This window comes from Nannobrachium achirus (genome assembly GCF_963921795.1).
Source record: "Nannobrachium achirus genome assembly, chromosome: 5".
In the NCBI taxonomy this organism is placed as follows: domain Eukaryota; kingdom Metazoa; phylum Chordata; class Actinopteri; order Myctophiformes; family Myctophidae; genus Nannobrachium; species Nannobrachium achirus.
In genome coordinates, this window is record NC_137814.1 from 57,847,408 (window position 1) to 57,873,919 (window position 26,512).

At 43.4% G+C, this 26,512-nt stretch overlaps 1 protein-coding gene across 1 annotated transcript in view; it reads right to left on the minus strand.

The window, feature by feature from the left end:
• The window catches only part of LOC308285517 (scavenger receptor cysteine-rich domain-containing protein DMBT1-like), a 43,882-nt gene extending 23,259 nt beyond the window's left edge, over window positions 1–20,623 (minus strand). The window contains exons 1-16 of the mRNA XM_080726289.1: window positions 20,388–20,623; window positions 16,136–16,444; window positions 15,533–15,832; window positions 15,061–15,366; window positions 13,407–13,694; window positions 11,804–12,109; window positions 11,179–11,502; window positions 10,732–11,037; window positions 9,149–9,451; window positions 5,666–5,971; window positions 5,246–5,575; window positions 3,319–3,624; window positions 2,367–2,753; window positions 1,503–1,808; window positions 1,236–1,413; window positions 268–330 (exon numbers count right to left, since the gene is read on the minus strand). Of these exons, the coding sequence (XP_080582415.1) occupies window positions 268–330; window positions 1,236–1,413; window positions 1,503–1,808; window positions 2,367–2,753; window positions 3,319–3,624; window positions 5,246–5,575; window positions 5,666–5,971; window positions 9,149–9,451; window positions 10,732–11,037; window positions 11,179–11,502; window positions 11,804–12,109; window positions 13,407–13,694; window positions 15,061–15,366; window positions 15,533–15,832; window positions 16,136–16,253 (4,127 nt within the window). The 5' untranslated portion in view covers window positions 16,254–16,444; window positions 20,388–20,623. The remainder of the gene's footprint in view (window positions 1–267; window positions 331–1,235; window positions 1,414–1,502; window positions 1,809–2,366; window positions 2,754–3,318; window positions 3,625–5,245; window positions 5,576–5,665; window positions 5,972–9,148; window positions 9,452–10,731; window positions 11,038–11,178; window positions 11,503–11,803; window positions 12,110–13,406; window positions 13,695–15,060; window positions 15,367–15,532; window positions 15,833–16,135; window positions 16,445–20,387) is intronic.
• Window positions 20,624–26,512: the final 5,889 nt, after the last annotated feature.

Below are 26,512 nucleotides of genomic sequence, written 5' to 3' on the forward strand. Positions count from 1 at the left end.
CAATGTTATTCCATTCCAGTTTTCGTTTTTTTCGTTCGTTTTCGTTTACGATAATAACCTTCCCACCAGAGGGGTGCCCAATGTACCACCAGTGGTACACGTACCACAGTTTGAGAACCACTTGTTCAATTGAGCCCAAATATATTCCTTTGATGCAGCTAACCCCCCCCCCCCCCACCCACCCACCCTCACAAGCAAATACTATTTTAACTAATTAACTGCTATTAAAAAGTCGTCCCATGTCGTTTTATGCCATGATATCCTTACCTTTTAATCAGGGCATCATGTCGATTCCTATAACGATGTATCCGGTCCAGAGGGATAGTGGTTCTAGGGTACAAAAAAAAAAAAAGGCTGATCGGCGATCATGCTTTTAATTGCTGTATAGTGATTCAAGCATATTAAATTCTCGGGTTCCTCTGGCCTTTCGGAGAGAGATAGCAGCATTTTTTGGGGTCCTCGGGTTGTGGCAGTAAATGGGTTATAAATGTGCTGTCTCTCTTTCAGTCTCAAATGTATTCCTCCTGCACAATGTAATGAAGATTACTTCCAACGGCTTCAAACTGTTTCAAACTGCTAGTCTGTTGTAGTCTGCTGGCAATAGATGGCAAACTTGGCATTTAAAAGTCGGGCGACTTCATAAGTGACTTTGAGCTTGTTTTCCTATAAATTCACTTGTAAACATTCATAGTTGTGGCCGGGTTGCTTTTGTTTGGGCTTGTTTCTCAAATGTGGTTGCTTATTTGGCCTTGCTTTCAAGATGATTTTTTAAAAATAGCTGATGTATAGGCCTCAAGTGGAGAAAATGGTCCCTTCTTTTGGGTTTGTTTTCATAGACCTGGTTGCTTGTTTTACTCACATCAGAGAATTTTCCTCTCTGATGAGAGAAACTCTCACCAAAACAAAACACTGCCCTTGCTAGCTTTGATCGATTTGTATAGGAATGGAGAATTGAGATGTATCTAGTTATAACGTGTGACGGGAAAATATATATGGCTTATTTGAGCGTGAGTAGATTAGAGGTCCATTCTACAGTCCCCCACATCACCACAGACAGCCAGCAGGAACGCCAAAAAACGAACATGTTCAGTTCTTCATCGACGGGTTCCGACATGCGACAGCTCTATCGACTGCAAGTGTCTATTGGCAGCATCTACAGTGGACACCTCTGTCAATAAAGGCAACAACAAATAGCATGAACAACACATATCCAGGACACCAACATACATACATACCTGGGGATCCTTTTCGTTGAAACAGCAGAGCCACAGTTAAGCTGTCTGCATACTACATCAGATGACTTCAGGTTCCAATCAGATTCACCATACACACCACCCCATTCTTCCTGGTGTTTCATCTCCAGTATACCAGTACAGTTACTGGTTCCTCCCCCCAACCTGATATCATTAGGCTCTGTACATAAACAAGAGTTTAATCTGTAAAAGCAATATAAACTAATGATAAAATAGTAACCAAAATCAAGAGTGTAGTTTATCTTTTACCTGAACAGGTGAGTCCAGCAGTCTTGCCAGATGGGCATGTGTTTCTGGCTAAGCACGAGGTTCTACAGTCGAGGAGAACAGACTCATTGCCTTCACACTGGAACTCTTTGGTCCACATTGGAGCCTTCATTTCTCCATAGAGCGCCCCCTGGAGGACTGAAGGAGGTCCACAGCCAAGTTGCCTACAGACCACCTCTGCATCCTGCTGGTCAAAGGCTCCTTCACACACTGAGACCCACGACTGATTAGACTTCACTTCCACTCTGCCTGAACACAAACCAGTCCCATTCACCAACCTCACAGACTCTAGAGAGAGAGAGAGAGAGAGAGAGAGAGAGAGAGAGAGAGAGAGAGAGAGAGAGAGAGAGAGAGAGAGAATAAGAAGTGGTGACGTGGAACAGCATTGAAGGACTTCTCAGAAAGAGGAGGATTGGAGTATGTGCCACATTGCTGAAAGTACCACGAGCTCCACAAGCTAATTTGCACTGTTAATTTGTTTTCATGTAAGCTCAAGATGCAATAATGTTATTGTGGGAAATACCAATACATCTTTTTGTTATTTGCAGCTGGAAAAATTACCAGTTTCCACCTGTAACTGCACTGTTAATTTCACACACACACACACACACACACACACACACACACACACACACACACACACACACACACACACACACACACACACACACGCACACACACACACACACACACACACACACGCGTGTGTGCGCACGTGTGTGTGCGTGCGTGCGCGCGTGTGTGCGTGTGTGTGCGTGCGCGAAAATAATCAAATTGCACAAAAAGGCATAAACAACTGGCTCAATCAGATAAAAAGTAAGAACATAGGTCTTTTAAATAAGTCACCTGAACAGATCAACTCTAGTCTGTCAGAGGATTCGCCAGGCTTCATTGTCCCGCACTCCCACAGTGAAGACTCAGACCCACCACAAGAAGATTGAAAACTCCATACAGGTATAGGTTCAGAACGCTGCCTCCATACAGGTATAGGTTCAGAACGCTGCCTCCATACAGGTATTGGTTCAGAACGCTGCCTCCATACAGGTATAGGTTCAAAACGCTGCCTAATTAACGTTGAAACGGCAGAGCCACAGTCCAGCTGTCTACACGCTACAGCTGATGTTGTCAGGTTCCAGAAGTAAACATCTGCTGGTCTCCACTCTCCCTGGTGTTTCATCTCCAGTGTACCACTACAATGACTGGTTCCTCCCACCAACCTGACAATATCAGAATCTACAGAGAGAATAAGCAATAATAAAATCTTATTTGACTGCATGCATGTTTTCCCAAGGTTCTTTACACTGTTTATCCTTGCTATTTATTCTCTTTTGTTACTGAAAAGAAGTGCTACTCCTCGACACTTCTTTTCAGGAGAAAAACAGAATCTTCATTTACAGTACATAACGTGGATGTTGTGCTCATTTGGTAATTGGAAAGCAAAAGCCAGACAAGTTGTCGGTCATGGTCTCACCTTTGGAGCTATACTTTCGGTAGATTAAGCATTCTCAAAAATTGTACACCTTGTATATTTTGGAGACCCATTGACACCGAAAGAGTTGTGCCATCCTCCGTTCACTGGGACCGAGGAAAAAAGGCCTGATCCCTCTAAGTAATTAATTGAAACACATTTGTAATAACTTTGCAATAAACACTCAAAGCTGATGTGGATAGTTGGGAGGATCCCTGGCAGTGTCGAGGGGTAGAGGGGGGATATCATGTAGGAAGAGCACAAACATCAGCAGGGCACTTTTTTCAAGTCATAATTAACCAAATCAATTTAACCTAATTTGTCTTTAACCTGAGCAGGTGAGTCCAACAGTCCTGTCAGGTGAGCAGGTGTTTCTAGTTGAGACTGATGCTCCACAATCCAGGAGAACAGACTCAGTTCCTTCACACTGGATCTCTTTGTTCCACAACTGAGCCTTCATTTCTCCATAGAGCGCCCCCTGGAGGACTGAAGGAGCCCCACAGCCAAGCTCCCTACAGACCACCTCTGCGTCCTGCTGGTCAAAGTCACCTTCACACACTGAGACCCACGACTGATTAGACTTCACCTCCACTCTGCCTGAACACACACCAGGCCCATCCACCAACCTCACAGACTCTGGAGAGAGAGAGAGAGAGAGAGAGAGAGAGAGAGAGAGAGAGAGAGAGAGAGAGAGAGAGAGAGAGAGAGAGAGAGAGAGAGAGAGAGAGAGAGAGAGCATGCTGGGAGGCCATCAGCAACGAGGCAGTTAGAGTAGCCATTAGCCAAGCAGTGGGATGACTGATATGAGGTCTGGATCAGGTGAGTGGTAATAGTGTTTAATACCGGGATTCCCGGGAAGCAGGATTCCCGGGAAAAAGGAACATATTTAGCCTCCCGGGAAATGGCTTTGTTACCCGGGAATCCCGGAGGTTGATTTTTTGCTAGAAATTGCTACTAATTACTAGAAAGGCCTTCTACAGAGCAGAGGCAATTTGGCTGCATGTCACATTATCCTTGCTTCCTTTTTTAACAGGAAAAATATAGAATGCCCAATCCTGTCCTGCTAAAGCCCAACAAGGCTCTGCAATACAACAATCCTAGCACTGAAACATGCTGGTCGTATCATACGACCGTCATGTTTCAGGGCTACAATAATCCTGCCAATTCCAATACCAAATGAATCTCTCTCTGACTCTCTCTTCTGGCCGATTCTCAGCATGAGTGGTGTTTGGTTTGGCTATCATGGGAAGCGGTGGACGGAGAGTGCTGATCTACATGTTCCATATACTAGATAAACTTGTTGTTTGATTAAATATAACGTGGTGGCTCATTAAAAGCTCATTAATACTGTGTTCTGACAGTCCCTTTACCACTACAGAGACACAGCATAATATTCTGTAAGTAATAGCCAAGTTTTGTGTTCTATACCTTGCTTTCTTTGGGGTGAGCTATGAAGAATGATCTTGCAAACGTTATATCCCCCAAAATAAATATCCATGTAACTGTAGGAAGGGCTATGCAATGCTTTATAACGAGCCATTGAGGAACATTGTTTTTGCATCCTCTGCCTCGTCCATCTCCCATTAAGCTTGATTAGGCTATAGTTTGTCGTGTCGAGTGTTGTATCATGCTGAAAATAGCCGATCTGCAAGCTCACATAGCGTCTAATCTACGAGACGTTGTGAGTTTACATATCAACTGTTTTCAAAGACACATGGATATTCAGACGATGGGCTACGAAATGTCGCCCCCAATAGGATAATGAATTTCAGCTTGGTTAAAGGCACATTCCATGGTTTTAATTGAAACGGGAATTCCCGGGAAGCCCGGGAAAAGGCCAGAAAATTCCCGGGATTTAAAATGAGATATTTCCCGGAAAAATATTAAACACTAAGTGGTAATGCCAGTGGTGAGCGCACCTCATTGCACGCTCTGCTGGCACACAAGTAGGTCATGTATGACCAACTTGTGCACAAGATGCAAGTTGGCACCTCGACAGAGTGCAGTTCTAGTGCCTTCTTATATTGCATGGAGTTACTTTTGGGTTTTTAAATGAGTAAATAGGTAATTCCTATTATCATGCCGTTTCCCACTGGTTATTATTGTGACGAAGTATAAAAGCTAATATTAACAAATCAAAAAGTAAAAAAAAATGTGTTTGTAGGAAGGTCTAAGAGTTAACTGCATTAAAATGTCAAGGAAAATGTTGGAATGTAAAAGAGGTTACTGTCATTGTGGAAGTCATCGTTTGTCTTACCTGAACAGACCACCTCCAGGATGAACTTGGAAGTTTGAGACCAGCCTTTGTCCCATACACGAGATTCAGAAGCATAAATCTGCTTTTGTCCACACTCCCCCAATGAAGGCTCAGACCCATCACAGGATGATTTAATCCACCATACACGAGAATCAGAACCATACATCCTTTTTGTTGAAGCCACAGAGCCACAGCCCAGCTGTCTACACAATACAGCTGATGTATTCTGGTTCCATTCCCCCTGCACAGGAACCAATGGTCTCAACCTTCCCTTGTGTTTTATCTCCAGTGTACCAGCACAGTGACTGGCTCCTCCCACCAACCTGACATCTACACAGAGTGTAACAATTTAAAACAATGTACTATTACTATATTATAAGTCATTAATAATACAAGCAAAAACTACAGCTTGTAGTTTACCTGAGCAGGTGAGTCCAACAGTCTTGTCAGGTGAACATGTCTTTCTAGTTGAGCCTGCTCTTCTACAGTCCATGAGAACAGACTCAGTGCCTTCACACTGGAACTCTTTGCTCCACTTCTGAGCCTTCACCTCTCCATAGAGCGCCCCCTGGAGGACTAATGGAGGCCCACAGCCAAGCTCCCTACAGACCACCTCTGCATCCTGCTGGTCAAAGTCACCTTCACACACTGAGACCCACGACTGATCAGACTTTACCTCAAGTCTACCTGAACATGAATTATTCCCATTCACCAGCCTCACGGACTCTAGATAGGCACAGAGGGGGAGAGAGAGAGAGAGAGAGAGAGAGAGAGAGAGAGAGAGAGAGAGAGAGAGAGAGAGAGAGAGAGAGAGAGTTTTTGGTTTTACAAAACACAGGATAAGATGTTAATTTCCTTTGTGCAGGCACATGCGTGTGAGAGTGTGTGTGTGTGTGTGTGTGTGTGTGTGTGTGTGTGTGTGTGTGTGTGTGTGTGTGTGTGTGTGTGTGTGTGTGTGTGTGTCATCTGCAAGGGAGGGGGGGGGCTGGGGTTAGTTTTTAATCTAGGACGCATCATCAGTAGTGTTCCTCCAGGTCTTAGGGTGTTTCGGCCATTATACACTATACACCCTCTCCGGAGGTGGCCAGCTCAGGGTCATGAGTCCCGAACTTGCGTCATTTCCAATTAATCATGAGAGTATCGTTCATCTTATGGATGGCAGACTTCTCATGGGACTGTGCAAGGCAGGGGCGACCTTTTCCCTGAGTCAAGCCTATAGGCTGACCGCATACCTCCTGGCTCCAGTTTAGGCATTTAGCAGAAGCTCAATGCCCAAACTGGAAGCTCCCAATCCAAGCGACCCACAACAAGCAAAGCAATACAATACGCAATAATGCAAACCCCATTATACCTGTTGTCATAGGACCCGTTTTGACCATCTGTTTGCCTGTGTCCATTTATGCACATATATGGAGATATCTGTAGCTGTCTGTCTGTCGGCGTCCATTTTATGTCCATATATGGAGATCACTGCAGATATAGTTCTGGGTCCATTTTATGCCCATATATGGAGATATCTGTCTATCTGCGTCCATTTTATGCCGCAGATAGTGTCCCTTCAGATAGGACCCGTTTTGACCATCTGTTTGCCTGTGTCCATTTATGCCCATATATGGAGATATCTGTATCTGTCTGTCTGCGTCCACTTTATGCCCATATATGGAGATCTTTGACCATCTGTTTGCCTGTGTCCATTTATGCCCATATATGTAGATATCTGTATCTGTCTGTCTGCATTCATTTTATGCCCATATATGGAGATCTATGCAGACACAGTGCCAGCGAGCACTGCACTACCTGCTGCGGTGGGGAACGCGCGTGCCGAATTTGAAATAGGGTATGAATGCCCAGACCCTTTAATGCAAACCCCAATATACCTGTTGTCATAGGACCCGTTTTGACCATCTGTTTGCCTTTGTCCCCTTATGCCCATATATGGAGATCTCTGCACACACAGTACCGGTTGCGGAAAACTCTGATGTCAGACATCAGTTCCGTTTTGACCATCTGTTTCCCTATGTCCATTTATGCCCATATATGGAGATATCTGTATCTGTCTGCGTCCATTTTATGCCCATATATGGAGATCTCTGCAGACAGTGCCGGTTCTGGAAAGCCCTCCGCATATGGAGAATCCGAACCTTTCGCGCCGGATCCGGTAAATCGCGTATCGGGTCGGGTTGAGGCCAGGCACTGCAATACCTGCTGCGGTGGGGAACGCGCTTGCCTAATTTGAAGCCGGTGGGACGAACGGTTCTCGAGAAACGCAGATTACATACACACTCACAGAGATTTTTTGTTGACTCATGTGGCGTACGTGATGTCAGAACCTTTTATCAAGTGATGTCACAATGAGTCAGCGCTTGCGCCGGTTTCCTCAGAAACAGCCTGATGCCAACAATCGCATAAGGAGATTCCGAACGTTTCGCGCCAGTTCGGGAATACGGGCATTAATTTTATTCCCATATATGGAGAACGCGCGTGCCGGTGGGACGAACGGTTCTCGAGATACGCGGATTACATACATACATACACACTCAGAGAGATCTTTTGTTGACTCATGTGGCGTACATGATGTCAGAGCCTTTTATGAAGTGATGTCACAATGAGTCAGCGTTTGTGCCGATTTCCTCCGGAACAGCCTGTTGTCAACAATCAGCCCGCATAAGGAGATTCCGAACGTTTCGCGCTGGTTCGGGAAAACCGCGCGTCGGGTCGGGTCGAGGCCCGGCACTGCACTCCACGCCACGGCGGGGAACGCGCGTGCCGAATCTGAAGCCGGTGGGACGAACGGTTCTCGAGATACGCGGGGCACATACATACATACTCACAGAGATTTCTCGCATTTATTGTAAGATACAGCCCACTGTGTGTGCAAATCTGGGTGACCGTATTATGCCTTTCTTACTGTGACTGGCAAAACAAGTAATAATAACTAGCCTGTAAAAAACAAAAGTCAGCTATAACATCTAAGCAACTCTTCATCCAATGCACCCATGTTTCAGGTCAGACAATTTTCAGCTTTCCTGATGAATGGCAGTGGTGGAAAAAGTACTCACATTATTTACTCAAGTAAAAGTATCAATACTGCAGTATGGAAATACTCTGTTACAAGAAGAACGGAATTCAAAATTGACTTGAGTAAAAGTATAAAAGTATTGGCATCAAAAAGTACTTAAAGTACCAAAAGTAAAAGTACAAAATGTTTGAAAAGAGCAGATCTACAAGCTCACGGCGTGTCGCGATGCGACTTGTTGTGAGCTTGCAGATCAGCTATTTTCAAACAGCCAAGGTATAAGTGGTTTATGTATGTTTTATAATATTATAATTTATATCTGCAAAGTAACTACTTACTAAAGTTTAAAAAATAAATGTAGTGGAGTAAAAGTACAATATTTGGATCTGAGTTGTAGTGGAGTTGAAGTGAAAGTACTGGAAATTGGAAATAATCAAGTAAAGTACAAATAACTCAAAAGTGTAATTAAGTACATTACTTAAGTAAATCTTCTCTGTTAAAAGTACATATACTGTACAAATGGTTTAAAACATTAAAAAAATATAAATATAGGAAAATATACATTCAGAAACGACTTGATGGTGGACTAAGTACTGTAGGCATAGGACAGACAGACAGACAGACAGACAGACAGACAGACAGACAGACAGACAGACAGACAGACAGACAGACAGACAGACAGAGAGAGAGAGAGAGAGAGAGAGAGAGAGAGAGAGAGAGAGAGAGACAGAGACAGAGAGACACACACACACACACACACACACACACACACACACACACACACACACACACACACACACACACACACACACACACACACACACACACACACACACAGGAAGGTTAAATAGGAGACTTTATAAAAAGAGATATTGGTATTCTATTACCTGAACAGTTAACTTCCAGTCTATGGTAGGCCCTAGAAGACTTCCTTGTTCCACACTCTCTCAGTGAAGACTCAGACCCATCACATTCAGAATTATACCATGCAAATTGACCTCCAGAGCCAAACCGAATCTTATTCCTTTCCGTTATAATAACAGAGCCACAGTCCAGCTGTCTACACACTACAGTTGATGTTTCCAGGTTCCAGTGTGCATTATCTGCAGGTCTCCATTCTCCCTGGTGTTTCAACTCTAGAGTGCCGGTACAGTGACTGGTTCCTCCCACCAGCCTGACATCATCAAACTCTGTAAAATGACAAGAGACTAAGCCATAAACGGTACATGTATAGAGAGATAGAGAAAGCTTTTGGTCATTTTATCATCTAATCAGGTCATGATTATCTGCAGGTCTCCATTCTCCCTGGTGTTTCAACTCTAGAGTGCCTGTACAGTGACTGGTTCCTCCCACCAGCCTGACCTATTCAAAATCTGTAAAATGACAAGAGACTAAGCCATGGTACATGTATAGAGAGCTAGAGAAAGCTTTGTGTCATGTTATCATCTAATCAGGCTTTTGGGGTGCTCCCAAAAGATTTTTTTTTAAGTTGCAGAATTTAGGTTTATATATATATATATATATATATATATAATATACACACATCTTTTTATGGAAAAAAGAAAATGAATATTAAACATACATGTAAATGTAATTGGAAAAAAGGCCTCCTCACGTATTGTATTAGGAAGACACCCAGTAACCAGAGCCAAAGGCTGGTCTTTTGAATGAATCCATCAGGGTAAATGGAGTTTGAAGTTACAATGGGTTTGTATAGGAAGGAATACCAAATATCTAAATACTGAATCAAACTTAAAAAACTGTCCCAGGTGCCCCCAAAAGCCAGAGTAGACGATAAAATGACCAAAGGTGTTTTTTTTTTTTTTTTTAATCCCACGATTTTGTAACTGCCTATGTAATCCTGGGCTCTGCTCTCCCTCTGCCGCGTCTGGGGAGACAACAGACTGACCTCATGCTTCCTTCAATGCATGGGTAGTCCAAGTTGTTTCTTTTCACCTGACAGGGGGGATTTCCCTGGGATGGACGTAGCACGTGGAAGGAACACGTTTTTCCAACTAGTTCCTTTCCCCTCCATCAGGCCCCCCGGCTAGCCAGGGGGAGGCATTATTGAGACCAGGATTACTGCATGTTTTTGTGAGGGTATCAACCCCTGGAGACACGGGGAGAACAAACTCCACACAGAAAGGCCCTATCACCAACCCCACCTAGGGTGCGGGCGCTGATGACGCGGAGGGAGGAACACGCCCCCAGCACCCACAGCGTCCCCCGGCGGGAATCGAAACCAGGACCTTCTAGCTGTGAGGCGAAGCGCTAACCACTGCGCCACTGTGCCCCCAAAGGTGTTTTTGAAAGTCACAAGTGAAATATCCCTTTAATATAAAATGCTAAACAATGTATGTCAGTGTTCAGTGTCTTGCCACTACAGCTTGAATCACTGCCACCACTAAGAAGTAACATACTTCCATTGTAAAATAACAATCCAAACCAAAATGATAGTTCGGCCTTATACCTGAGCAAGTGAGTCCAACAGTCTTGTCAGGTGAACAGGTGCCTCTAGTTGGGTCTGATGTTCTACAGTCCAGGAGAACAGACTCATTGCCTTCACACTGGAACTCTTTGGTCCACACTGGAGTGTTCACTTCTCCATATAGCGCCCCCTGGATGACCAAAGGAGACCCACAGCCAAGCTCCCTACAGACCACCTCTGCATCCTGTTGGTCAAAGTCACTTTCACACACTGAGACCCACGACTGACCAGACTTCACCTCCACTCTGCCTGAACATGGACTAGAGCCATTCACCAACCTCACAGACTCTAAAGAGAGAGATGGAGAGAGAGAGAGAGAGAGAGAGAGAGAGAGAGAGAGAGAGAGAGAGAGAGATCAATTAAAAAGAAATGCATTTTTAGATTACTGTTGTTGCATTACACTGTTGAAGAAGGCATTGCTTGTGTTACCTGAACAGGTCACCTCCAGCCTGTGATTGGACTTTCCACCCCAATAAAACTCCTTTGTTCTACAATTGGAAGCAAATCCAAAACATGTGTTTTTGTTCCGAGTTGGTTCATATGAAGCATTAAAAATCCACACTGGTTCGTAGGTGAAACCAGAAACCCTTCCTGTTGAAACAGCAGAACCACAGTCCAGCTGTCCACACGCTGCTGCTGCTTTGTTCAGGTTCCAGTCATACCTATCCGCTGGTCTCCAACCTTTTTGCTGTTTTATCTCCAGGGTGCCATTACAGTGACTGGTTCCTCCCACCAACCTGACATAATTAGAATCTGTACAGAGTCAAGAGACTAACTTGTAAATAAATACAAAAAAATAAATATATAATAGCTGCAATAGCAATACTGAGGGGCGTTCAGGGAGTTCAACATGTCATAGCGCCATAGCGCGTGCACGTTTGAAATATCAGTAAATGTCATTATAGTACGGTAAACTTCTGCAGCATATTCTCGCCAAATAAAGTTCCAATGATGTTCAATGTTTTAAACTTGAACACTAGAAAATAAATGGTTTGTATAGTTCTATTAGAACCAATTGTAACACAATAATCCAAACAAAAAGTTTGCCTTTAACCTGAACAGTTGAGTTCAACAGCCTTGTCCTGTGAGCAGGTGCTTCTAGTTGAGTCTGAGGTTCTACAGTTCAGGAGAACAGACTCGTTGCCTTCACACTTGAACTCTTTGGTCCACATTGGAGCATCCATTGCTCCATAGAGCGCTCCCTGGAGGCCTGAAGGAGCCCCGCAGTCAAGCTCTCTACAGACCACCTCTGCATCCTGCTGGTCAAAGTCACCTTCACACACTGAGACCCACGACTGATTGGACTTCACCTCCACTCTGCCTGAACACAAACTAGTCCCATTCACCAACCTCACAGACTCTGGACAGAGCGAGAAAGACAGACAGACAGATTTCTACATTAAACCACTACAAGGGGAACACCCATCTATTATGAATGTATATTTGTGACAAGAAGGACATTCATAACACAACTCTAAATAGATATACACATAAACAATCAGCGAATCATTAAGCAAACACAGGAATAATTCTTGAATTATGCCAGAGCCAGGTGTGAAATTATTCAAATTCCCTATTTTGCCACATGTTTCTCTTGTCTTTCACTTATAGCAACTACACAGTGACTTTTCAACATTGTGTGGCAGTCTGGGACAGTACCGTATAGTGTCAGACCGGACGGTTTTTGGGGGCACTTTTTTTAAAGGGGGCACTAGACTCTTCAGCCTTCTTTGGAAGGTTTACGTCAAGGCACTGGAAAGGGGGGTCCATGGATGTTAATCATGAATCTATCTAACACGATTAACTTGCAATCTTAGTAGCGCTAACATTGCCATATAACATCAGTTATCTTTAAGTAGATTAGACTAAAATTGGTGGAAAAGGGCGCCTGCCGGCCTAGCAGTCCAGGTACCACATATAGGGCCCTATTTTGGAGTGGCAGCCGGTGACAGCCGCGTCTGCGTCCATGGCCGCGTCCGCGGAAAAAAAGGAGGTGCGGACGCGGTGCGGACGCGGTGCGGACGCGGTGCGTCCACGGACGCAAGACCGCGTCCACGGACGCAACACCGATTCTAGCGACCACCTAACCCTAACCCAATCCCTAACCTTTACCTCGGTAAAACTATGCCTAACCCAAACCCAAACCCTAACCTTAACCTCAGTAACTGTGTGAGACGCAGTGGGGGTGAGAATGTCTTCTTGTCCGTCTTCCCTTCCGCTCGTCTTCCTCACAGCCCGTCCTCAATCGTTAGCTCCTCGTACTCACTCGCCAGCTCCCACTCACTCGCCGGCTCCCGCTCACACATCAGTGCTCACACATCAGCTCCCACTGCTGGCTGGAGTGTTTTCTTGCAGTTCACAACTCCACCCTAAATTACTTCTAGGCTCATTTTCCTACTTAAGTTGATCCAAAAAATGTTGATCCAAAAAGACTGTCCAAAGGCATGGATGTGTTTGTAATGACAACCAGTAACATATTCATGAAAAAGAAAATCACTTGAACACAACACATAGTGTAAAAGTGATACTCTCTATGCTATGACATGCTACAGACAGACAGACAGACAGACAGACAGACAGACAGACAGACAGACAGACAGACAGACAAAATAAGAGCCTAATTAATGTTAATGTCATGGTTGAAGTAATTGTATTACCTGAGCAGATCACTTCCAGTCTGAAATCACTATCACCAATCGAATGTTCGCCACACTCCCTCAGTGAAGACTCAGAGCCATCACAGACTGATTTGATCTTCCATGCGTGTCGATATTTAGATTTAGTCACCCTTGTTGAAATAACAGAGCCACAGCCGAGCTGTCTACACACAACAGCTGATGATTCCATGTTCCAGGTATAACCATGCACTGGTATCCACCCTTGATACCGGTGTTTTATCTCCAGTATTCCAGCACAGCGATTGGTCCCTCCAACCAACCTGAAATCTTTACAAATACAGTAGTTAGTGACATAGTTAGTGACATAGAGAGAGAGGGAGAGGGAGAGAGAGAGAGAGAGAGAGAGAGAGAGAGAGAAAGAGAGAGAGAGAGAGAGAGAGAGAGAGAGAGAGAGAGAGAGGGAGAGAGAGAAAGAAAGAAAGAAAGAAAGAGGAATCGTCATTGTCCACCTCCATCCTTCCATTCTCCACTACAAGAGCACACACCACACAAGTCCTAAAGAGGAACCCAGCTAGAAGATGGATTACTTCTATTAGGAGAAAAACAAATTAATTTTCACGTTTACATGTTTAGCTTTCAGACCTGAAGATATAATCCGTTTACATTTTCTTCACTTGTTTAGCTTCGAGAGCTGGGGAAACATCATACAATTATGTAATCTTCAATGTAAAAGATTGCATGGATCCTTCTACTGTAAGTGTGGTTCGGTAACATGTCATTAGGTCGAACACCCTTTGGATCGACCACTAAAACCTAACCCTCACCCTAACCTCAGTAACCTGCCGACTCTGTTCGACCCAACAGGAGTTCGACCTATGGGGCAGTCCCTGTGTGGTTCGTGTATCTGTTGCAATACTGAAATGCCATGTTTTTGTAGCCTGGTTAATAAACCAGACTGCACAACACCACCCCCTGTTGGTAGTGGTGGTGTTAGTCTGGCCCTTCACATTAAATAAGCTTTTTCCACCAGCCCTCAGAAAGGGCGAGCCAATCAGGGCTGTAGGCTTGGGGCACGTGGTGGGTGGTGGCCTGGTTCAAAACCATTCAGCCAATCAGGCGAGTCTGTGTGTATTCAAACACATTCCCCCCTCCACTCTTATTACAGACATCAAACAGATTGTAGTCTTTGATGCTTTCAGTGACTAACGAGCTATTGACACTTGTATGGCTCAATCAATTACAGCAGCTCACAATCCCTTTGAAGTTCAGGGAGCAATTAAGAGCAAGTCAACTTAAAAAAAAAATTAGCCCGCCCCCCCAGAAGTGGAATGTCTGCCCGAAATCTCAGACTCTCTTCCCAAAACGAAGTGTGTGATAGAGTCTGACGCTTGCAGTCAGGCAAATGTTTTTGCTCCCATTTGCTATTCAAAAGTTGGAATTCACAGGGCGGATATAACAATAGATGTATAAAATAAAAGGTGAAATGGTGACGAAAGACACAGTGTTCCATTTAACCCAAAGAACAGATAGCAAGTCATTATTGAGATCCATCCATGCACCCTCCACACAGTTGGGAGGATCCCCGGCAGTGTCCAGGGATACGGGGGGATTACATGAAGGAAGAGCACAAGCATCTGAAGGTAACTTTTCTCAAGTCATAATTATCCAAATCAAAACTATAGTTTGTCTTAACCTGAGCAGGTGAGTCCGACAGTCTTGTCAGGTGAGCAGGTGTTTCTAGTTGAGTCTGATGTTCCACAATCCAGGAGAACCGATTTGTTGCCTTTACACTGGAATTCTTTGGTCCACACTGGAGCCTCCATTGCTCCATAGAGCACGCCCTGGAGGACTGAAGGAGGTCCACAGTCAAGCTCCCTACAGACCACCTCTGCGTCCTGCTGGTCAAAGTCACCTTCACACACTGAGACCCACGACTGATCAGACTTCACCTCCACTCTGCCTGAACATGGACTAGACCCATTCACCAACCTCACAGACTCTAAAGAGAGAGAGAAAGAGAGAGAGAGAGAGAGAGAGAGAGAGAGAGAGAGAGAGAGAGAGAGAGAGAGAGCGAGAGAGAGAGCGAGAGAGAGAGAGATCAATTGAAAAGAAAGATATTTTTTTAAGATTACTGTTGTTGCAGTACACTGTTGAAGAAGACATACCTAAACAGGTCACCTCCAGCCTGTCAGAGGACCTTATAGACCAATCATTTGTTCCACAGTCAGAACGAAGACATGTTGGTTCATATGAAGCATTAAAAATCCACACAGGTTCGTAGGTGGAACCAGAAACCCTTTGTGTTGAAACAGCAGAGCCACAGTCCAGCTGTCCACACACTGCTGCTGCTTTGTTCAGGTTCCAGTCATACTTGGGAATCGCTGGTCTCCACCCTTTGTGGTGTTTTATCTCCAGGGTGCCATTACAGTGACTGGTTCCTCCCACCAACCTGACATGATTAGAATCTGTACAGAGTCAAGAGACTAACTTGTAAATAAATACAAATAAATAATATATAATAGCTGAAATAGCAATACTGAGGGGCGTTCAGGGAGTTCAACGTGTTATAGCGCCATAGCACATGCACGTTTGAAATATCAATAATTGTCATTCTAGTACTGTAAACTACTGCAGGAAATTATCGCTAAATAAAGTTCCAATGATGTTCAAAGTTTTAAACTTGAACACTAGAAAAAATGGTTCATATAGTTCTATTAGAACCAAATGTAATACACTAATCCAAACAAAAAAATAAGTTTGTCTTTAACCTGAGCAGGTGAGTTCAACAGTCTTGTCAGGTGAGCAGGTGCTTCTAGTTGAGTCTGAGGTTCTACAGTTCAGGAGAACAGACTCGTTGCCTTCACACTTGAACTCTTTTGTCCACATTGGAGCCTTCGCTTCTCCATAGAGCGCCCCCTGGATGACTGAAGGAGGAGCCCCACAGCCAAGCTCTCTACAGACCACCTCTGCATCCTGCTGGTCAAAGTCACCTTCACACACTGAGACCCACGACTGATTGGACTTCACCTCCACTCTGCCTGAACACAAACTAGTCCCATTCACCAACCTCACAGACTCTGGAGAGAGAGCGAGAAAGACAGACATATTTCTACATTAAACCACTACAAAGGGAACACCCATCTATTATGGCTGTATATTGGTGACAAGAAGGACATTCATAAAACAACTCTAAAATAGATAAACACGTCATAGTGCTGGGCGTTAAGGGGAGCAAATGCTAATTTTGTGCAAATTTTATCTTAACGTGCCAAATTTTGCACAGATGGAGCCCAGGGCATGCTCTAATGATGTAGCTAGGGCGCCCGAGTTTGCAACCTTCGGGGTCACCACAGTGGTCAAGTCAAGTTGGGCTCCCATCTACTTTCTATACAGGAGGAAAATACCCAGAAAAACATGTTTTTTCTTTTTTCTTTTTTTAAGACAAACGGACATCAAGAAACTCTTTCCAGCTCCTCGCAGTGGGTCGGTGACATTTTAGTGCCAAACTTGGCATTTAAAAGTCGGGCGACGGAAGATTGCATTCAGACGAGACGCACATGAGCCTGCAACGCTAAACTGGGGTGTTGCCAGGTTTGCTCATTATAAGTGACTTTTCCTGTTAAGTCTCTAGTCGCGGGTTGCTTTTGTATCTGAAGTGTAGTTGCTTATTTGGCCTTGCTTTCAACATTCTCCTAGCAACTAGCTAATGTAATAGAGCTCAAGTGGAGAGAGTTTGGCAACCGCAGCCACAGCTTCTATCGTCAAAACAGCACTGCAGCGCTATTACTATTTGGTAACGCTTTACTACCTGGTAACTACCAGGTAATAAACCTAGTAATTAATAAGTGTATTACCAGGTACGTAACATGTAATTACCAGGCAAATACTTAATATTACCTGGTAATTACCTGGTAGTTTTCAGGAACATAGCAGGTGTTTACCAGGTAATTACTAGGTAAAATACCTGGTAGTTGCCATGTAATTACCTGGTAAATACCTAGTAAGTACAAAGTAAAATGTGCCATGGGAAAATGTATCTGGCTTATTCAGGCTTGGTTTCTGCAGCAGCAGCAAACTAAATGTCCACACGTCCCTAGACAGTACAGGAGTATCAAGTTGCCTCAATTCTACCGACCGATTGCAAAAGACTGAGCAGGCTCGGTTTTCCATTGACGGCTTCCGCCAGCCCTATTGACGGCAAGCAAGCGCCTCTTGCCGACAAGCTGCCGATGGCTCCCGGTCGGCAGCAGACGCTTTCCGCCACCGACGTCGTCGAAAAAACGGTGCGATTAAAAGCCAGTTTAAGGCACTGAAAAGGGGGTCCGGTCCGGCCGATCGGTGAACCTCAAATTCAGGAGGAACAAAGCTGATTCCATCCTGGTCATGGAACAACTGACCAACTCTTCTGGAGAGGGCCTGGGAGTATGCAGGTGTTTTCTGGATTTGGAGAGGGCATAATATGACAGAGTCCCCTGGGAGATACTCTGGGAGGTGCTGTGGGAATATGGGGTACAAGATACAAGCGACCAAAATGAGTTGTCACAGATGGGAGGTTGTGATGTCTCCCTTAGGTATATCGTGAGAAGTTCAGTCACCCGGGTAGAGAATACGTTACTCTGTACAAAGACTTGCTACAGTATCTGTACAGTGCTCGCTCTGCCATCATATTGGCTTACTGTATCGTTAATCATGAATCGATCTAACACGATCAACATGCAATCTTAGTAGCGCTAACATTGCCGTATAACGTCAGTTATCTTTAAGTAGATTAGACTAAAATTGGTGGAAAAGGGCGCCCGCCGGCCTAGCGGTCCAGGTGGATACGTATAGGGCCCTATTTTGATTGTCTTCAGTGGGACCAATTTATGCGGGAAAAAAATTATGTCAAAAATCCTTCCATTAAAAAACAAACAAAGCTTGAGTGCGCTATCAAAGCCTGTTGTTCCATTATCCGTTGAGACCAGTTCAAAAAGTTCCCTGTAAAGTGAGAAAATGTACTTTATATAATGCTTACGGTGTAAACAAACTGTGCACGAAAAGGGAGCGCGCTTGGCCAGGCGTGTGCGTTCTCAGCCATGCTCGTTCTGGATGTGCCTCGTTGTTTTTAAGCCGCATCATCAGTGCAACCATGCACCAGCTGTTTATGGTGAAATGAAAGCTACTAGAGATGGGATTTATGGGCCGGATCCATGGAATCCGTTCTTTTCAAAGAGCCGCTCAAAAGTTTCAATTCGTTCACAAACGCCCATCTCTACAACGAGCATGGCTGAGAACCATGGATCCGGCTCACCTCATAGAGCCATAAATCCCATCTCTAATCACCACTTGTTTTGATGCTGCGCAGCTGTGGCATCAGTGTTACCGAGGCACAAGGAACAAGCATGGCTGAGAACGCAGACGCCTGGCCAAGCACGCTCCCTTTTTATGCACAATTTTTTTACACCGGAAGCATTTTATAAAGTACATTTTCTCACTCTACAGGGAACTTTTTGAACTGGTATCAACTGATAATGTAACTACAGGCTTTGATAGCACACTGGAGCTTTGTTTGTTTTTTAATGGAAAGATTTTTTATATTGTTTTTTTGATGCAGAAACGGGTCCCTGATTGATTACATTCATTTTTTTCCTCGATTTGGATTTACCATTAAGGAAGGCTTTACAAATGAAAAATCTCCATGGGTCATAAACATCACAGGGTAAGTAAAACGATAGAATAAGTGTCTCTTCTTGGGTGAACTACTCCTTTAAGTACCCGTTCTTATGACTTAAAGGACGACTCCACTCATTTTCCTACTTATATTGATCCAAAAAGACTGTCAATGGGGTCAATAAAGCCTCTATCAGAGTCCGCGGTGAAGAGCTATCCACCGCAAATTTTAGGTGTAAAGCTTTCCTCCTCAAGTCAGAAAATAAGTGGAGGCCATCATAGTCAGTCACGGTGAAGTCATATTCACCGTGACTGACTGGTCTAGATCGACCAATCAGTGAACGGGGTGAAGAGCCTATCTGTCTGAAAGTAAAAACAGAGAGATGTGTCGGGACTCGCGGTGGAAAGCTCTTCACCGCGAGTAATGACGTAATTAGTTGTAGTTTTATGACTCAAAAAGACTACACCACGGTGGATAGCTTTCCACCGCGGTGCCGACTATGATAGGGGCTTCAGGCAGAAATGCCCCTGTTGTCCAGACCCAGCAGCTCTCGGAGGGCGCTCTCCATTCCGACATGTCGCCACTCCGTCATTGACTTCTTATTGTTGGAGTGGCAACACTTCCATAGAGGTTAGGTTTAGGGTTAGGGTTAGGGATACGGTTAGTGTCGGAAAGGAGACATTTCGGAAAGGAGACATGTCGGAATGGAAACATGTAACCGCAGCTCTCATAGCATAACGTGGAGCCTTTACACCATATGTTGTGGTCAAAAGTGTTTTTATTTTTCATGAATGTGGTACTAGTTGTCACTAGAAACAAAGCCATGTCATCGTTGTCCCACACAAGCCATAACAGATGTTATGCTTTTATGAGTTTTACCAAGTCCCTGTGATTGGCCAGTACAGTCACTTTGATTGGCACTTGAGTGCCGAATGCTCACCCCAAAACATTATTTATGAGATTACTTATATGGGACAACCAAGGCATGAACGTATTTGTAATGACAACCAGTAACACATTCATGAAAAAGAAAATCACGGGGCGCCCGCTGGCCTAGTGGTCCGGGCGCATACCACATACTAGGCTATGATGCCTGTTGGCGTTGCCGGTTCGATTCCCGATCCGGCGACCTTTGCCACATGTCATTCCCCATCTCTCTCCCCATTTCCTGTCAGTCTACTATATCCTATCAAATAAAGGCATAAAAAAGCCCAAAAAACAAATCTTTAAAAAAAAAGAAAATCACTTTTGAGCACAACAAATAGTGTAAAAGTGATACTCTCTAAGTCTATGCTATGAAATGCTACAGACAAACAGACAAAATAAGAGCCTAATTAATGTTAATGTCATGGTTAAAGTCATTGTATTACCTGAGCAGATCACTTCCAGTCTGACCCCACTAGTAGCACCATACAAATGTTGGCCACACTCCTTCAGTGAAGACTCAGAGCCATCACAGACTGAATTAATCTTCCATACTTGTTGATATTTATTTTCAGATTCAGTCACCCTAGTTGAAATAACAGAGCCACAGTCTAGCTGTCTACACACAACAGGCGATGATTTCAGGTTCCAGGAATAACCATACACTGGTAGCAACCGTTGATCGTGTTTTATCTCCAGTATTCCAGCACAGCGACTGGTTCCTCCAACCAACCTTAAATCTTTACAAATACATCACAGTTAGTGACATTACATATTTATAGAATAACAATAATAATAAAAAATATAGCTGCAAGCAGCGATAAAGTGGCCAAGGCATAAAAAGCAGCAAAGCAAAAAGGCAGCAAGGGAAAGCAACAAAGACATCAAAGAAAAACTAGAAGCAGTGTTCTTCCGAACAGGACTCCGGCAGGTCAGGTAGGTTTTTTTTGGCCTAGTGGCGACTCTATAATAGGCCAAAGTGAAAAGGGTGCCACGCGTTCTTGGGCCTTTGGTGGCGCTATAACAGGCCAATGTGAGAAGGGTGGCATCTGTTCCTTGGCCTAGTGGGAATGTGTGTGCAAAATTTCACACACATAGCAGGCTACGTTCATGATTTGAGACATTTTGTTCAAAAAGGAGCAATCCTGCAAACCTTGGAATTCAATGTTAGCCAATTAGATAGAATATGATATCTGACAAATCTGTCATGATTACATCACTGTAGAGACTACTGTGTACTGATTTGTGTGATTTTCGGATAAAATCTGAAGGAGTAATATCGAAGAATGTGTTTTACATACTGTAAGTCGGCCTTCTGGTGGCGCTATAAATGGCAGATGTGAAAAATGCAGGGCACAGGTTTTTCCTTGGCCTCTGGGAAGTGTGCATACAAAGTTTTACACTAATCGGTGGTTATAGGTAAAAGCACAAATTAGCCTCTACACAACATGTATGCAAAAGACTGTAGGCCTATATGCAACAGACATAAAAAAAAAACTGTGATACTATGCACAGTTTGATGATGTACATAGTAAGCCTTGCTGAGCTATGAAGACCATATGAATCAGCCAGGCTATGAATCTCATAGGGCAGGAGCCTATCTCCTGTTTCTGTAGCGTAAGGCAGCTTGATGTACAAGTACATCATGACGCTAGTATGTCGCAGGGAGTTACCCCCAATCCAACCCTTGATGCTGAGTTTCAAGCAGGGAGGCACTGGGTCCCATTTTTTAGAATCTTTGGTATGACGCGACCCGGGTTTGAACCCGGATCTCCTAGTCTCAGGGCAGACACTCAAACCACTAGGCCACTGGAGCTGGTACATGATATCATTGCAATCCTTGAAAATCACAACATAGGTGTAGACATGACAGTTTGTATGATAATGCTTGTTTCAGGATTTATGATGCAAAATACATTATTTAGTAATGGCGGATATTAAAATACGCATCAAGGGGGGTTGGGGGACATTTTTAGGAAGGCTCCATATCAGACATTGTTCAAGGAACCAAACTGTAAAGTCTACTAAATGTCATGGTATTATGCTCATATAAACCCCAAGCGGGATTCGATCCAACGACCTTCTGCATGAAAGGCATATGCCCTGACCACTACACTAGGCAGCCACAGGATCTGTTAACCATGTTTGTTTAAAAAATAAGTTCTATGTAGTTTGAGTGCCTTGATTTTATTGATTTATTTTTTATATTTTGGAGGCTTGGGGTGAAATCAATCTGAGTAAATGTAATCTGAGTATTTCTGACATTTTCGAGTGATCATATTTTCTTTTACTCAAAACAGAAAAAAAACAGCCGGTAGAGAAGGGCTCATTTTACTCAAAACAGAAAAAAACAGCCGGTAGAGAAGGGCTCATTTTAAACATGAACGTGATCTGGAGCTAGATGAGACGTGTCAACATTAAAGAGTTTGACATATGCACATGCCATGGGCATCCAGGATGTTAACATCAACTCAACCCGACGTGGGGTTTGAACTGCCAACCATCCATATACTAGGCACAGGCACTGACCACTACACTACCACAGTCACACGTAATGGACCTGTCATTTTTTTTTTAAAGAAAAAAAAAAGAAAAAGTTTCATGTAAATCTACAGTAGTTGTGGGGCTCATTTTAAACATGATCTGGAGTTAGATCAGACGTGTCAACATTAAAGAGTTTGACATGCACATGCCATGGGCATCCAGGATGTTAACATCAACTCAACCCGAGGTGGGATTTGAACTGACAACCATCCGTATACTAGGCACAGGCACTGACCACTACACTACCACAGTCACACGTAATGGACCTGTCATTTTTTTTTTAAAGAAAAAAAAAAGAAAAAGTTTCATGTAAATCTACAGTAGTTGTGGGGCTCATTTTAAACATGATCTGGAGTTAGATCAGACGTGTCAACATTAAAGAGTTTGACATATGCACATACCATGGCATCCAGGATATTAACATCAACTCAACCCGATGTGGGGTTTGAACTGACAACCATCCGTATACCAGGCACAGGCACTGACCACTACACAACAGCAGCCACACATGATGGACTTGTCATTTTTTTTAAAAAGAAAAGAAAAAAGAAAAAGTTTCATGTAATGTACTTGACGCCTTCTTTCCAAATGATATAGTGCCCCCCTTTGGCCAATTGGGGTAAGATTGGTTTCAGCGATGTTTGGACTAACCCTCTACAGTAGTTCATCATGAAAATTTTACTTTGCAGAGGCAGAAGAATAATTTGCATACAACTTGCAATATTTATTGAATTATTAAAAATGCATGTTTCAATTTTTTTTTAAATCCGATCTGACAGATCTTTAGATATTGGTCCAAAGTTCATGTAAAAAAAAGTTCCGTGCACGTGACGCGAAAGTTCCGGAATAAAAGCGGGTTTAAGTGTTTTACAAACTGCTCAAAATTGCGGAAAATCTAAGGACGGAGCTTACTTAACAAAGACACGGATGGCTTCCGCTTGAGTCAAGGCACGCGTGTAACCAAGTTGCATGTCTTTAAACGAAACAAGGCATGACTTATGCCCCTTTAAAGTTTGAGTTTTCAAACGCTTCGTATAGCGCCCCCCCTTTGGCCAATTGGAGTAAGATTGCTTTCAGTGATATTTGGACTAACCCTCTACATATTTGCCAAATGCCATGAACGTGTCACTTTGCATGTATGATTTAGAGGCAGAAGAATAATTTGCATATAACTGCAACATTGAGTGAATTATTAAAACATAATGTTTCGCTTTAAAAGAAATCCGGCCGCTGTGCGATGACCGTGTTGGTCCAAAGTTCATGTAAAAAAAGTTTCGCGCACGTTACGCGAAAATCCCAGGAGGAGATAGATTTTTACTGTTTTTCATATAATTCAAAATTGTGGGAGAGGTAAAGGTCAGAGGTCAAAAGTCAGAGCGTAAAAGTTGTTCGGCATGAGGAGACGCATACGTGTATACAGGTTTCATTGCTGTACCTGAAACAGGGCATGAGCTACACCAGTTCAAAGTTTGCACTTTCGAAGGCTTCCTACAGCGCCACCCTTTGGCCGATTGTTGCGAGCTTCGCGTTTTAGCCGTTTGGCATAGTCCTCTGCCATACTGCCATGAACGTGTCACTTTGCATGTATGATTTAGAGGCAGAAGAATAATTTGCATAAAACTGCATTATACGGTTAATTATTAAAAAATAATGTTTCGCTTTAAAGAAAATCCGGCCGCTGTGCGATGACCGTGTTGGTCCAAAGTTCATGTAAAAAAAGTTTCGCGCACGTTACGCGAAAATCCCAGGAGGAGATAGATTTTGACTGTTTTTCATATAATTCAAAATTGTGGGAGAAGTAAAGGTCAGAGGTCAAAAGTTAGAGCGTAAAAGTTGTTCGGCATGAGGAGACGCATAAGTGTATACAGGTTTCATTGCTGTACCTGAAACAGGGCATGAGCTACACCAGTTCAAAGTTTGCACTTTCGAAGGCTTCCTACAGCGCCACCCTTTGGCCGATTGTTGCGAGCTTCGCGTTTTAGCCGTTTGGCATAGTCCTCTGCCATACTGCCGAGTTTCGTAAAAAGCGACTGCACGGTCTAGCCGCTAGAGAAAAAGTGGCGGAAGAAAAACATGATGAAGTCCAATATCAATGAGTGGCCATTTGCCACTTCGTGGCCTTGGCCACTAATAAAATAAACTCTCTCTCTCTCTGAGAGAAAGAGGAATCGTCATTGTCCACCTCCATCCTTCCATTCTCCACTTTAAGACCAGACACCACAGAAGAGGAACCCAGCTAGTACAGTAGATGGATTACTTCTATTAGGAGAATCCATTTACATTTTCTTCACTTGTTTAGCTAGGAGAGCTGGGGAAACATCATAAAATATGTGATCTTCTGTAAAAGATTGCATGGATCCTTCTATTGTAACTGTGGTTTATCTGTTGCAATACTGAAATGTTATGACTCTGCTCCCATTTGCTATTCTAAAGCTGGCATTCACAGAGCAGAAATAACATGTATAGCAAATAAAATAAAAGGTGAGATGGTGAACAAGGACACAGTGTTCCATTTAACCCAAAGAACAGGTAGAGCAGCAAGTCATTATTGAGGTGGTCCATCCATGATGCACCCTCCACACAGTCGTTTGAGTCCCACAAAGCGAACATTGCAACCCATTTGTGACCTTCTTTTATCTAAGGCAGTGGTTCTCAACCTTTTCGGGCCGCCACCCCCAAAATAATCATATTTTAACTGGGGACCCCCCACCCTGATGAACACTAAGAGTTGAGGCATTACATTTTGTATAACACGATTCTATTGTGAAAATAGCCGATCTACATGCTCTCGTTGTGAGCATGTAGATCGGCTATTTTCACAATTTCTGCCTCTAATATGTGACAATATGGCCCATGTTTAACTTTTTATTTTACAGGTATTAAAAGGGTCTTAAAAGTCCTTAAATTGTCACTTTAGAAATGTGCATATACCCTCTATAGCAGGGGTGGGCAACTTTGATGATGGAGGGGGCCACTATATTTCCACCTTCTCTCCAGAGGGCCACATTGCATATTGCTACGTTCTACTTTGTCTTTCTAGTATCTCATGCAAAAGAAGCAAAAATAGAAGATCTACAAGCTCAAAATGCGTCGCACTGCGACGCGTTTTGAGCTTGTAGATCTGCTATTGTTGCTTCTTTTGAATTGCAAACATGAATAATTTTTGTTATTTTTTAATTGGAATCCTGAAATGTACAATTGTATTTAATTTCAAATGCATTTAGTTAAACTCATATGAACCTAAATACAAACCCATTTTATTACTACTGTACTATACTAGTCATTATCATTAAGCTACTAAGGTAGACTGTAATTAAAACGGTTCATGTTTGCATGTTTAGAATTGTAACAGCTGAAACCAATAATATATCAGTATTCTGATATTAACCTGCAGGCCGCATTAAGTGAAGGTGGGGGCCGCATGTGGCCCCCGGGCCGCCAGTCGCCCATGTATGCTCTATAGTATACACTTAAACTTTATGTTGGTTTGTTTACTGTGGAGTGAGAAAACAATGTTTCACATTAAGCTAAACATCTGGGGACCCCCTTGGGGGTCCCGACCCACAGGTTGAGAACCGCTAATCTAAGGCATAGGAATCTGCAACACCATGCATTTGTGGTGACACTTAAAGCCATCATAGTAACCGATTAAAAATGTAATTAAAAGAGAAGGATGATTCACATTTGTGTGAAAAACTAAAAACTAAAACTAAAACGATAGAACTACTTCCTGTAAATGAGAATGTTCTTACCTTCAGGCAAAGCATTCACAAAGTTCGGAGCGTGCACCCATATGAAAAGGAGACAGCTTCCAAATATCACATCCATTTTGTTTATTAATTCAGCAGCACATTGTACAAAGCTTAATTTGAAACCTTTCAATGAATGACACAGATCTGCTCGTGTCCCTCTAGTCCAGCACTGGAAAGGAATGAATTGAACAAGTGACCCCGTGGATGTTACACGTTGTATAACACAGAGGTTGTGACACATGATGATGAAGTCAGTCAGTTTGTCTGAGGGAGTG